This window comes from Phalaenopsis equestris, unplaced genomic scaffold, assembly GCF_001263595.1.
Source record: "Phalaenopsis equestris unplaced genomic scaffold, ASM126359v1 Scaffold233643, whole genome shotgun sequence".
Lineage (NCBI taxonomy): Eukaryota > Viridiplantae > Streptophyta > Magnoliopsida > Asparagales > Orchidaceae > Phalaenopsis > Phalaenopsis equestris.
Window position 1 is genome coordinate 56,716 of NW_018251584.1, and position 14,754 is coordinate 71,469.

General features: G+C 30.9%; 1 protein-coding gene across 3 annotated transcripts in view; it reads right to left on the reverse strand.

Annotated features, from left to right (window-relative positions):
* Positions 1-14,754, reverse strand: part of LOC110038728 (D-3-phosphoglycerate dehydrogenase) — a 62,320-nt gene that overhangs the window by 40,439 nt on the left and 7,127 nt on the right. For all 3 annotated transcript variants that reach the window (XM_020743620.1, XM_020743622.1, XM_020743621.1), the window contains exons 3-5: positions 13,917-14,061; positions 13,602-13,729; positions 11,528-11,599 (exon numbers count right to left, since the gene is read on the reverse strand). In XM_020743620.1, coding sequence (XP_020599279.1) covers positions 11,528-11,599; positions 13,602-13,729; positions 13,917-14,061 — 345 coding nt within the window. The remainder of the gene's footprint in view (positions 1-11,527; positions 11,600-13,601; positions 13,730-13,916; positions 14,062-14,754) is intronic.

Consider the following 14,754-nt stretch of genomic DNA (forward strand, 5'->3'; position numbering starts at 1 on the left):
GCCCATATGGAGGGAGACTGTTAAGATTTGTATCTTTTGAGGGGTCATATTGGTAAAAAGAAAATATAAAATGTGCCTAGGGTTTTATTTGTAAGATCATTGTAATGTTCTATGTAAACCCAAGTCATTAATGAATTGAAAAAGCTTTTTGAGTAATTATTTCTTCTGTTATATCGGGTCTAGCCATTGTCACGCCGTCATGTCACCTGTGTTTCAGTTTGGCAAGAAATTTCATGCCAAATTTGGTCAAGTCTATAAAAGAAGAAGCTAGGGCACAACCTAGGAGAGTCGACACAGACTTAGAGAGGTTTTTACAGCAACAAGAGAGTTCTACTTCTATCCCTGGTATTTTCTTCTTCTTCTTTGTAGGAGAAAGCTTCTAGGTCCTTTTTCCTTTGAGCTTTTAAGAGGATTTTGTGTGAGAGAGATTAATTTTGTTTGGGAGGAACATTGTATGGTGAGGAGTGAGTGTATTGTGCAGAGTAATTGTTTGGTTGTAAGATATACACTACTACACTTATTTTTCTTTAATATTTTCAATGAAAACTTCAATGTTTTTTCATCTCATGTCTAGTAGCTAAATCTCTTTCATGTTTCTGTGATGTAAGGATATAAGGTTTTTCATTATATCTTGTATGTGTTTTCCCAAAAAATGTTATATGTGTTTTTAACTTATGCATGTTCTGTTAAGTTTCGTATATAATTTACTCCTAATCTGGCCAATTAACGTGTTAAAAACTCTTGTGATCTAAAACATTTAGCAGTTGTCAAGAGAAACGAGTAGGTTAACATATAATGTATTAGTAGAATAGACATATTACCAGGTAGAAAATTGCAATCTAGATAGGATCCAAAGAGTTTTGGGAAATGTTGCACTGTTAAGTCTCGCTTAACTGTAATATGGTTTCCAACTCTTCTTATGACCTAGACATAGGCTGAAAAGAATATTGTCCTGGTTGGCAATTATCACATAAAGGAATCCATAGGAAAACAACAAAAAACCAATATATACGAGTTATATGAGTATGAGCCATACTTCGTCTAGTACCCCTTCTGTTGTTTCATTTCTTGTTTCCTATTATATTTGTTGTTTCACTTAAGATTGTTAGACTTCTATTCTTGTAATTGAGATCACTTCAAATTAGGTTCAGTAGTTTAGTAAATTAGAGTTTCCCCTATTAGAAACGCTTTTAACCATTTTCACGTGAGATCTATACGCAGACACGTTTACATACATTACTTGATCAACACGTATAGTGGGCGGTTGAGAGACTTGCTTCGCAACAATTTTCGGGCATCAACATTATCAAAAATTTAGCTTACCAACCTTAATGAAAGGCTTTGTAGAGCTGCTATCAGCATAGCTATTAACTCCACTAGAATATACTTTTATTTTCTTCTCATTGGAACCACCAAAATGAACTGTTGGTGCCACAACTTCTAGTTTTTCCATTTGTGCATATTCCCTTGCTTCTAAGCAAGTTAAAAATCAATTTTCAATCACCTGGCCCTATCCACTAGCATTGAATAATCTTTAATACCCAATGATATCAACACCTCCCTAATCAAATCCTTCAATCTATAAAGTAATCTAGATCACTTTTCTTCTATAACGGATACCAACTGTGGTGCGTATTTTGATAATGTTATAAATTATGTCTCTTAGTGCATGAATAACTTATCCCTTTGCACCAACCTAATAATTTATTATGCATCTGTCTCAGTCCAAAAAGGGGCACAAACCAATATCTAAACAATTCTACAAAATCTTGACAGTTAACCAACCCGGTTGGTATATCTCTCAACATACCTTGATGGTGTCATTACCTCCATTTTTCAACTTTTTCATCTAATACAAATGTATCCAAAAGCAACATTCTCTCTTCCAGGCAGCACAAGTTGTTCAAAATCTTCTCGATCTACAAAGGTCAATTTTTAGCTTCTCTTGGTCCTTAAGTTCTCCGAAATAATGGCAATGAAAAATTCTAGAATATCTTCAAATGTTTATCCACGACAACTATACCACTATTTTTGTTAGACTGTGATCTAGAATCCTAGATAAGCTAAGTCATAGCCATCATCATTTGGGCAAAGGTATTTATATTCACAGTAATATTGGGTGGTGATTTTTCTCCAACCCTATGAGCATCCAATATCTCTGCTTAAGCATTCATAATGTTTAAGAAAAAAATAAGGTTATTTAGTTAGAGTTAACCTAACTCAAATCACTTAAATTACTTATGATTAAAATTCACAAATATCCTAACAACTCTTTCAATAAGATCCAAAGTACTTAATTTATACAATTTTTCTCTGATATAGCCTTATGATCCAGCCCAAGAGTTTAGAATTACCAATGCAGGAACAAACAATATGAAAGCAAAAATTAAATTTAAATAATATTTCTAAATTTAACAATAAAGAATGTCATAAATTACTAAATTAAAATAAATCTTTAAAAGACATACCTTGCTCTATTATTTATCCGTCTTCAGTAGACATTTTTTCAACTTTCCCTCATTTTATTATCTGATTTATGATAACATAAAGAGTTTTAAAAAATCTATAATGAAATAAAAATGCTTTTACAACAATATAATAAAAGAAGATAATATATATGTTGATATTGTCTATTATGTCATAGAAATTTATATAATAATCTCAAAATATTAATGACGTTTGCTCCTTGAAAGAAATTATAATATTTATTTGCATTGATTTTTACTCTATTTCTTAATGTTTAATCTTCAACTTTTATAGTACTTATTGTTAACTTATACATCAATCTCAAAAGACTCATCTAGACATAGCATAATCCACCCTTGGCCAATATGTACCCCATTAGCACAGTGGGGTGCAAAATATATCTATTATTGACTGAGATGAAATGATACAAGTCACCTATGATCAATACTTCTCGTTGGCACATCAATGTGTGATCTTAATTTCACGATTGTTTGAGATGAAAAAAAAGTGTCACTATGTTTGAGTACAAAGGCAGGCTCAGCCGGTACTATAGATGCACATCTACACATTTATATTTACAATATTTTCATTTCATTCATTATATATACAATATTTTCTTATGAGATTTTATATGTATCTACTAATGAAAAAATATCCTAACAAAATCTAAAAAGTTTATGTAATAATCTAGTCTCTTTCTCGAAAAGATTATTGTGCAACTATTCATACTGAAAAGTGAACATGCATATTTCATGCCTAATAATATGATTAATCAATTGTAATATATATATAATTGCTATAAAGGATAAGTGAAGAATTTAAATAAGAAATATAATTATAAGTAAGAAACATTATTATAATATAAAAACCAAAAAATTCTACAAATACTTCTCAATACTTATCTTCACTTCCTTGAATACTCAATCCAACATATCATACCAGATTTATACATGAGGTAAATATAAAATAAGAGTTAATTAAAATTTTCTTAAGCTTATCATAGAATGCTTATTATGATAATTATTATGTCTCATGATTAATGAAATCAAGTCTTTAACAATTTGAAGATCTAGCATTACCTTATTTTTCTTTCTTTTATAATCAATTCCATCATTTTAATTAATAAGCAAAATTTTAAAATAGAATGAATATAAAAGTAAATTATTATTAGTAGTAGTAGTAAAATAACTTATTTAATGATAGTTTATTTTTTACAAAAAAATTAAATTGAAAAAATTGAACATATTCATGATTTTTTTATATTTAGAAAATAGAAAATTTATTAACTAATTAAATAGTTTTTCATGCTTAGATTAATTATAGATTATTATTACAATTTGAAGCAATGGAAAAGAAGTGTGTGGATTAACCGAACCAAATCGAGTAATCATAAAGTAAGGGTTTCAAAAATATAAATTTATCAATTTAATATATATTGTTAATTATTAACTATTAATAGTATGGTTTGATTAAATCAGGATTCAACCTATAGAAGTTTTAGATTTGGATCAAGAAAAAGTTGGCAACAACAAAGAATGGTTAGGGTTGTTATTGTATATTTATTTATATTAAAATGATTTAAAGTTAAGATGTTAAGTGGAATCATATTAATTATGCTAGGAAGCCTAATAAAAAAACTTATGGTGTAGGATCAAGCAGAAAGATTCGAGTCTGAATTTTGGTTATATCAACGAAAAAATCAAAGATCATGTTAAGGTATGTTTTAAGTAAAATTATACATACATACATATATATATATATATATATATAGGGGTTGAATGGTATTGTAGTATTGTAGGTAGGAGTATTGAAGAACAATGCTTGGGAATGACTGTATGCCCTTCAATAAATATAACAACAAATATATTCAATAGAAAAATAATTAGGATTACATAATATAAAACAATGAAAATTTAATGCTCTTATAATGTAAAGTTAATAGTTAATTAAAATAATTAATCAATTTTTAGTAATATGAATACCAATATATAATGTAAGCTTCAATTATAGAAGAGTCGAGGTCAAGGCAAATCCAAGAATAAAAAATTCAACATTGAGCTAATTTCTCATATTCTTAAATTATAGTATCAATTTTGTATCTTTTTCAATTCAGTTGTATGAATTGGTATTCATGCTTGATTAATGCAATCGATTAATCTATTCTTAAATTTTATTGACCATTTCGATATAAATGTTTATAATATCTCATTCTCATTATTAAAAGTTTTATGCATTATAGTATTAAATATTTTATATTTAGTGATATAAATTTATGAATAACATGAATTGTATAGATTGATCGTATGTGTATACTTGACTATAATGAAATCAACACTCCTTTAAAGTACTAGCGGGAAACGCTTAAATATTCATGCACGTAAATGAAAAAAGATATTGATATTAATGTACCTTACCAGTATAACATTTAATGATACTCCTATAATGATTATAGGGATAAAAAATGATGTAAATATGTTATTGATATAGTAAAACACATTGATCATTGTGAAATATGATAAGGTACTGCTCATATCCATAAAATATCAAATATTTTATAAGGATTTATTAAAATCTTAGTTGACATCCATATTATTTTTTTTCCTATTGTGTTACTATAGTCTAGAAGTTAGTATTCACAAAATTTAGTTAGCTCATTATATTTTTCATTAACTTTACATGTTTAAGATTTTAATAAAAGATGATATGTTTATAGAAGATGCAAACAACCCAACATAATGTAAATTTATAATTATTTTAATTAAATTTCTTGTCACTTTCATTTGCCCTTTTTTAATCATTAATAGTGATAAAAGATTTAATTTTCATCGTTTGATTGTCAATGCCTACCTTGGTTAATTCTAAGTTCTGGGTTGGGTCGTGACAAAAGTGGGATCAAAGCATGATTTAGGATTATTTAATGCAATATTATTGAAAGAGTTAATAAGATAATTATAAGAAAAATTTATAACAAAAAAATTTAAGACTTTAAGTTAACACTAATTAAATAACTACTTATTTGAAAAATGGATGCATCTAAGATTATAGAGGAGAGAAGTCCGATTAGAAATGAAGTACCGCCTACTATAATGTGAATACGAATGTTCTAGCCCAATGATGGCAGTCACGACTTAACTAATTCAGGAGTTCAAACTGCAGCCTCTAGGGGTGAGATTATTGTTGTGGGTAATTACTGGATATAGCAAGATTTGTATCCTTATCCTATCGAAAACAACTGCAGGGCAAATTCATTAAGTTGGTACAAAAGTAAATTTAATCATGTAGTATGAATCGGAGTTCACTGCACTGTTAAGATATGACCAACAACTGATAACTACTATCAAATAGAATAGTTACAAGTTTCTTTCCAGAATGAAGGATTCGATCAGGACGTCATTTGTGATATTGGGGATTGGTGATTATTCAGTGTTAATGGAGCAAGCTAGAAGAGTGGAGATTAATTATCAGCTGACTTAGAGGCATAAAGATAAGTCAAAGAGAAAAAGTATTGACGAGGGAGAACATATGAACCAATCAGAGGGATCTAATGAGAAAAAGCTCGAATTGAATTTGAATAGAGTCAGTGATGGTACTTCTAGAAGTACCATAGTTATTTGTATTAAGTGTGAAAAATAACACAATGGTGAATGTTTGACGGGCTCCCATACATACTACCAATTTCGCCAATCTGGACATATAACGAGATATTGTCCATCACTTGGCCAGACAACTTCAAGAGAAAAAATACTAAGGAGAGCTCCTTCCCAGAAGACTGTAGACGAGCAAAGAAGAATAGAATATATAGTTTCAACTACTACTCAAGTTCAACCAAGGCAGCCAATTCGATCATGAGTTTATGCCCTTATACATAGAAAGCTTGAAGAACATGTTGTTGATGTTGATGTTAATATGGGTTGATTAGTGTATTTTCTATTTCAAAGGATGTATGTTATTTCATGTTGCTTTGTTTTAGATGTGAAGTTATCCTGTTTCAATTGATGGGGGAAGGTATTTCGAGTTTTTTTGTATCAACAATGTATTTGCTGCATCCATTTTTCATTTTAATCAATGAGATCTAGAGTTCTAATGAGAAGTGATTTGAGACTTTCAGTAGATCATGCTACCTTCGAGCATGAAATTTGTTAAGAGAATGTAATAATTGATAAATAAATAAAATAAAAATGTTATTATTGTCAAAATTTTCAACCAATGCAGTCCTTTTGGGTGAGAATGAAACACCTCAACAATTTTTTTTTAAAGAGGTGTACCATTCGAAGCGATCAAAAAGAGAAATGAGATGGGAGGCTGAGTAGTGGTAAAAGGAGAAGAAGAAGCAACGTGAAAAGGAGAAGAAGAAGCAGAGGAAAAAGACGAGAAAGAAGAAACTTGTCGAATGACCCTGCATGCGAGGGAACCCCATGCCCTGGACAAGGATATTAGAAGAAGATCAAGCTGAAGAAGAAATCAAGCCATCCTTACATTTGATGTGTGTAGACGCCGACATTAGCAAGAAGCGTGAAGGAGAAATAAGAGAATGGAAGACTCTCTCAAGAGACCATTTTGCAGTCTAGGAAAGAAAGACAAGCAAAGACGATGATTATGAGGGAGAAATTAGGGCAGAGACAAGTGCAGTGGCATTAGACAAGCTCTTTTTTGAAGTTGAAGGTGCCCAAGGACAAAAGAACAAGAAGGGGGCAGCTCTACGCAGGTTAACCAAACAAAACCGAGTACTTATGACATAAGGGTTTCAAAGATATTAATTTATGAATTTAATACATATTATTAAATACTAATTATTAATTATTAATAATGAGGTCTAATTAAATCAGAATTCAATCTATAGAAGATTCATATTTGGATCAAGAGAAGTTCGGCGATGGTAAAGAAAGGTTAGGGTTGTTATTTGACATTTATTTAGATTAAAATGATTTATATTTAAGCTCATATTAATTATGCTTGGAAAGCCTAGTTAGAAGGCTTGTGGTGAAGGTTCGAGTAGGAAGATGTGAGTCAGAGTTTTGGCTAGGTTAGTAAGAAAATCAAAGACAGTGATAAGGTATGTTTTATAGTAAAATTATATATACAAACAATGCAAATTTAATACTTAAATAATTTAAATTTAATAATTAAATAACATAATAAATAAATAAATTTTTAGTAATATGAATACCCATGTTTATTTTAGGTTTCAATTTTAGATGAGTCGAGTCAAGGCAAATCCATAAACAAAAAAAAAATCAACATCGAGTTGAGTACTCCACTTAAATTATAGTATTAATTTTTTATTTCTTCTAAAGCAATTGAATGAATTATTATTCATGCTTGATTAAAGAAATTGATTCATTTATTCTTAAATTTTATCAGTGATTCTAATATGAATGATTATAATATCCTATTATAAAAAAGCTTTGTGCATTATAGTAATAAATATTACATATTGAGTGATATGAAATAATAAATAATATGAACTGTATAGACTAATTTTATGTGTATGATTATGATAGATGCACTCTTTTATGATATTAATAGGGAAACACTAAGGTATCAATGCACATAAACAAAAAATGATATTGATATTGAAGTACCTTAACTGATATAATTTTTAGACGATACACATGTGACGGTTGTTCATATATAAAATAATATAGACTCGTTATTGATATAGTAAAGCATCTTGAATATTATGAAATATTGTGAGATATCATATTGATAAACTATCAATTGTTTTATACTAATTTATTAAAATCTTAGCTGACATGCATATTTTTTTTTTCATTGTGTTACTCTAGTCTATGAGTGTGAGAGTTAATTGGCTTTGGTTAGCTCATGTTTTTCATTAACTTTTCAACATTAAGATTTTGTGTTAAGATTGTGCAATAGAAGAGGCAGTGTTTATAAGAGACAAGAAAAACCCAATCTAAAATAAATTTATAATTATTTCATTTTAATTTTAGTGGCTCTTTCATTTACCCTTTTTGAATCATTAATACTGATAAAAAATTTAATTTTCACCGTCCAACTGTTTGTACCCGTTTTGGTTAATTCCAAGACCTGGACCGAGTCGTGATAGAGGAATACACTTGCCCTTGACACAAACCCACATGTTTCATCTCCTCCTTCAAATGCTTAACTACTTGTTTCGTCTTCCTCTCTTTAGTCTCCCTTGCTTCCTTAATCCGTACGTCGATGAGATAAAACTGGTTCGCACAGCAATAAAATGGGGCATTACAATCTCAAAACTACAAATGTTCAAAATCAGAATTTTGATACCTTGTTCAGCAGTAACTCTCCAAAACTCCCTAAGGTAGTTTCAGAAAGAAACTTTCCATCCATATCACAAGGAAACTAAATGCAAAGGAAAGATACCTTGAAAGTTGGTTTTTTCTAATGTGCTAGCTGACAGGAGGTGGGGCTCTTGAACTTAAAATGCAGCGTGAGGCAACAAAAGTGCATGAGAGCAAAGGTAGATGGTTGAATTTCGTGAAAGGAAGAGATAAGCATGCATGTACGACGAAATGGCTTCAATCAAGAAAGTTGTACAAAAAGGCATTGTTTCAATGAAGTCATAATGTTGTCGTCGCATGGATCCAGATGTAGATGTAAGATGAATCAATCGATGCAATCAGAAGAGAAGCGATGAAGTGCAATTTAACTATTATATCAATTGATGCAAACAACAAAGAGAGGTATGGGCGAGAGGAATGAATGGTGGTCAAATATCGAAAAGGAGAGGAAACATGTTAGGGATCATTCATCATATATTAAGCATTAATATAAGGTTGAGTCCCCTTATAAATCCAGAGATCATAATATGCCTCAAATTGGATGCAATTAATATAGAAAAAAACAATATGTCCTTGTTACTCATTATTGAACATTTAAAAGATATTAAACATATCTTCAAAATTTGGTAATGGATGGAGAGCATGATGTCGTAAATTAGGGAAATATTTGCAGACAGAAGACGCATGCAGCTCTGCGTGCGTACTTTATTAACCCCGTAATACCTCCATAATAACCTTGAATAATATCGAAATAGAACCCGCGAAGGTTGTTGGAAGGTTATTGGGGTTATATGTTATTGAAATTAATACCTCAATAACCTCCCAATAACCCCCTAATAACCGCGAAACGGAGGTTATTGAGAGATTATTACACACGCAGCTCTGCGTACGTAGTCCGTATGCAAATATTTCCCCCTAAATTAAGCTATCCTTTCAAGATCTTAGGAAAGAAGATAGACTAAGAACTCCCTCTGCTATTTGTTCTGCAAGTTGAAAATTTTAACTCCCCAAACATCTCAAAGATATGAACTTAAGCTTCATAATGAGGAATAACGTACTAGCTCCACACTGGCTTGAGCATGGATTTCGTGGGTGAAAAATGTGCAAAAATAAATCATTAAGGCTAAGATAGAGATGTGGAATTCCTCCAAAACCAAACGAAATTGCATTCTAACAAGCTTGTGTTAACCATGGGACTAAATCAATCATCCATCCATAGAAGATGCTCAATAGTCACATACTCCAACCAGTACAATCATGAGAGGTTATTCCTCACCAGCCAATACTAACCTTTTCTGGATCAGTAAGAGTCATTTTCCTCTTTTAATCCATAAGGTTCATGCTTAATGCACCTAAAGTTGTTGGAACGAGGACTAGGAATTAGCTTATGGCTTCGAAAATACTTGAAATCCTGTCAAGTTGGGATTCATGTCAAGAATGGCCTGAAGCCAACAAAAGAAACAATAAACAAACCATTATTTCTATAGATGTGAAGTACAACGAAAAGAGAGCAAAGGGAGAAGGAAATTACAATAAGGGAAAAAATAGAAAGACGGAGAGACAAAGCTAAATCAAGTATGTGATTGTTAACTAGGCTACTTGTAGGAATCCACATAGATTGGACTTTCACTTTGCCCAAAAGCCTCTGACGGGATTTTTAGTGAGGAAGTAATCCATCATTTTCCCTCAAGGAAATGGTGCCTTATAGGCTCCAGCAACGGACATTTAACCTTAAATCCTCAAGTAACTAATGTATACCATGTTTGTTTCTATCGACGTACTAGCTCAATGTGACCAACCATTATTTCACAATTCCTACAACCAATGAAAGGTATGTAATGTAATTGTCAATAAAACATATGAAGCCTGTTGTGTTAATCTGCAAGATAGATATTGTCATACCATCAAAATGTGCTACTGAAACTACAAATAAATAAAATATGTTGGAGAGGTGCGGCAGTTTTTCAAAGTAATTACATCATATGCATCGATCATGTCAATATGCATCAAAACAAGTAACTAAATCATTTTTTGAAGGAATTCTACATATTGGCTAAAATACTAGCACCAATCTAATTTCCAAAGCATATGAAGTCAATCTATCAGCAGAGCAATCATCAACTTAGCGGTTAAGTTTCAAGCCAAGAATTTAATTCATAAGTGAAAATAACACTTCAGTATAGAAAATTAGTATGCATGCAACACAAAGTCTAGACAAATACAAAAGACAAAAAAAAATCTTTCAATTTTCCTTGCAAATAAATTTGCAAACTCCAGAACGAAAAATTCCCAAGTGTACCCGCAAAATAAGATCATGCTAGATATGAATGCGGACATAGTTTGGATGGTTTCTAATAGAAAAGGACAAGAAATGCTTGCATCTGTACTAGAAATTAGAAGTCTAACTTTCTTTATATTTAAAAAAGCAATTTAATTAAGGGTTTCACTATAAATTTCTTTTAGATCTATAATAAATATAGCAAATTTATATTTTCAATGCAATGATAAAAATTTAAAACATTTTCTTGTGGCTAAAAACATGTATGTTTAAGAAAACGAAAATTTTATTATTAAAGAATAACATTGATCTCCTTAAATTTTGATCTTGCTATCTTAAAATTAATTTGTAAATGCTCCTAATTCTGCCAAAATTGATTTGTCTTTATTCTATTTTTAGCTCTATTTTCAACTCACAATAGTTGTGTTAAAGTTTACATTTAATTAATATCATAGGATAACAAAGTGCAACAAAAAAAGAAATTAGGTAGACTAAAACTTACAGTTTTCCCATGAAGTGTCTCTCCAATTGGATCTCCTAGTATTTTCTTCTTAACGGAAATTTCCATCTCCTTCTGCGAAAATAAAAAAGGAGAAAAAAAAAAGTTTTGAGATTATCATGGAAAAGGATATATTTCATATTTACGTACCACGTGTATAATGCTTTCCGTCATTTGGGATCTGAAGAATTCTTGATATATACAATCTCATGCAAAGAGGCTATTTTCATGAACTCTTACAAAAATTGCATCGTCGCAAACAAGGCCTTCTTAAAGTATAAAATGCATTACGCAACCACTTAGCATAATATCTTATCATGTCTCCTTTAAATATTAATATTCAATCAATGCAACTAAACTAACACTGTCATTGTCGGGTCCTAAGTCCCAAATGCAAAAAATGAAAGGCTATGTTAGGTATATGACAGCCAGCATAATTTTTTTTGTCGGAAAATAATGACATGAATCATTTAAATCAATATGTAAATGCTAGAGCATCTCCTGGAAGCGATACATTATATGACATGAATACAATGAAAAGTATGTGAGGGTTACTGCACCGGCGCCCGGGTGTAGTGCAAATAAGCAAGAATTCTCATATTATGGACGAATGCAGGAAAAGAAATCAGTCCATGAAACAAATATTATGATAGAATCTTGGAATATAGATACTCGTACAAGTAAATTAATGGAATAGTGGATATTATGGTTCATAGGAAGATAAATATCTTATACATTCAAGAAACTAACTGGGTTAGAGAAAATGTTAAGGAGATGTATAGTTTATATTTAAAACTTTGGTATTCAGGTAGAAGTTACACTAGAAATTGTGTAGACATAGTTATAGATAAGAGTTGAAAAGAAAAAGTTCTTAAATTTAATATTAATTGAGATAGAATTATACTCTAAAAATTTTTGTTGATATTAAAATTTTTAATGTTAAAAGTATTTATGCTTCTCAAACCGGTTTAGATATAGGTTCAAAAGAAAAGTTTTGGAATGACCTAAATTAATATAAATGATATCTCTTGCAGACAAAATTTATATTTGAAGAGATTTAAATAAACATTTTGGTAGATTAGTAGAAGATTTTAGAAATATTCATGATAATTACGATTTTGGAGTGCTTAATGAAGAATGTAAAACCATATTAGATTTAACTTTAACGTATAATTTTATTATTGCTAATACTTTATCTAAGAAAAGCATGAACATATTATTACTTATAAAAGATGGATCTAATAAAACACACTCTTAACAATATGTAGCATCAACAGTGTTATTAAAAATTATTGCTTACTGACTATATAGCATCAACAGTGTTCTCAAGTTGGTGCAATGAGAGAAATCAGTTATGCAGTATGAAGCAGAGCTCACTGTACTGTCAAGGAATGCTCCACAGCTAATTGCTATTGCAATGAGAAGTGTTACAGATTCCTTTCGGGATTAAAGGATTTGATCAGGCAGTTGTAGGTGCCTTTCAGGATCATGGACTATTCGGTGTTAGAGCAGCAGGCTAAACGAGTAGAGATTAATTCCAGCTTATTCAAAAGCATAAGGAGACATAAAAGAATAAAAAAAGAGAAAAGAGGTTTTAAATGTTAATCAAGTGAGCTGCAAAAGGAAATCTTCCTTAATGATGAAGACATGAATACATCATAAAAAAACTAAGGAATATGAATATTAAGCTCATGTTTCGCATACTATAATTTCAAAAAAAAAAAAGCTATTGGACTGCTTGATTCAGATAAAAGTCAATAAATAAATAAAGATGCCCTATTTCCTTGTGCTGCCAAAAGGTACCAAAAGGAATAATAAAAAGATAATCAACAAACACAGGAAAATAGATACCATTTGTATGATAAAAGTGTATTTACAGCAAAAAAAATATTTTAATAAAAACATTTCTCATCTTCCCTGTAGGGAGCGTGAACTCTGCAACAAGTGGAGACGTGAGCTGAGAAACAAGTTAAATGTTTAAAGAGAAACAAAACTATATTATATGAAAATATTAATTTCATGCAACCATAATGGAAGAAATATTTACAAAAAAATGTGTATTTCCTATGTAGCATACCTGCTTCCGGAGAAGGCCCAGCATCAAGTATATTGCCATTTCTGCACAAGAGCCAGCATTGCCAGAAGTCCTACCAGGAATTCGTCCAACTTTAATGTTCTGTTTTGAGGCAGCAATGACATCAACACCTAAAGTCAGGCAACTGTATTAATTGATCAAGGAGAAGAATTACAAGGTATGTCTTCCAAGAATGAAATATTTAAAAATTTTAACTAAAATCCTGACAATATTAAGAAGGATATTAGAGAAATCTAGAACAGTTCAAAACAGTATGCTAAAGATAATAATTTAAGAAATTTATGAATAGAAAACAACCTTCCAATCCAACACCAAATTGCATAATGAGCTTCATCTTAACAGCACTTGCAATAACATTTACATCCAGCCGGCCATTTTTCACCACGCACATATCATATTTTCCAATCACGTATGGGACCTCATCAAGTGCCACATCATCAACCTGCCACAAGAGAACCATCTCATTAAATGCCAATTGAAGCTAAATCTTTCACCAGCTTACCTTGAAAATTAATATTATACGCTAAGAGTACATGAAAAAAAATGAAGGCAATGCTTGAAGTATGGAATTAAGCCTTTTCCACAAATCATTTTCTGCAATATAAGCTGAACAAACAAAATGATCATTTAACCGTACATGCCTAATAGTACATATAATTGGGCAAATATCCATGCTTCTTATTCTCATAGAAAAAAGTTCATTTCAAATAACCCACAATGAGGGATAATCTGTATATTTACAAACTGACTTTTGAAGTCAAGTATCTAAAAAATTTGAACTTGTTTAAATTCAAACTTGTGTTCGAACAAAAATTCATAAATTCTGCAAAGTTCAAGAAAAGTTGTGGATGGGTTAAGCGTGGACGGGACCACTACATATGCAGGAGAGGGAGGGTTCCTTATAGCTCACTAAGAGAAAGGAATCGATAGGACTGATGACATGAGAGGAAGAAAAGAGGTTCGTGATGAGAGCTTGTTGGGGGATGCAATGGATGAGGCAGACTACATGAAAATGAGAAAAGAGAAGGAAGGCCTGTCTAAGGAAAGCCATCAACAGAACCAACAATATGTGGAGGAGAATATAGCATTGTCTCAAGGGCAACTTAGAGATTCAAAAATGATTCGACCAGCAGGA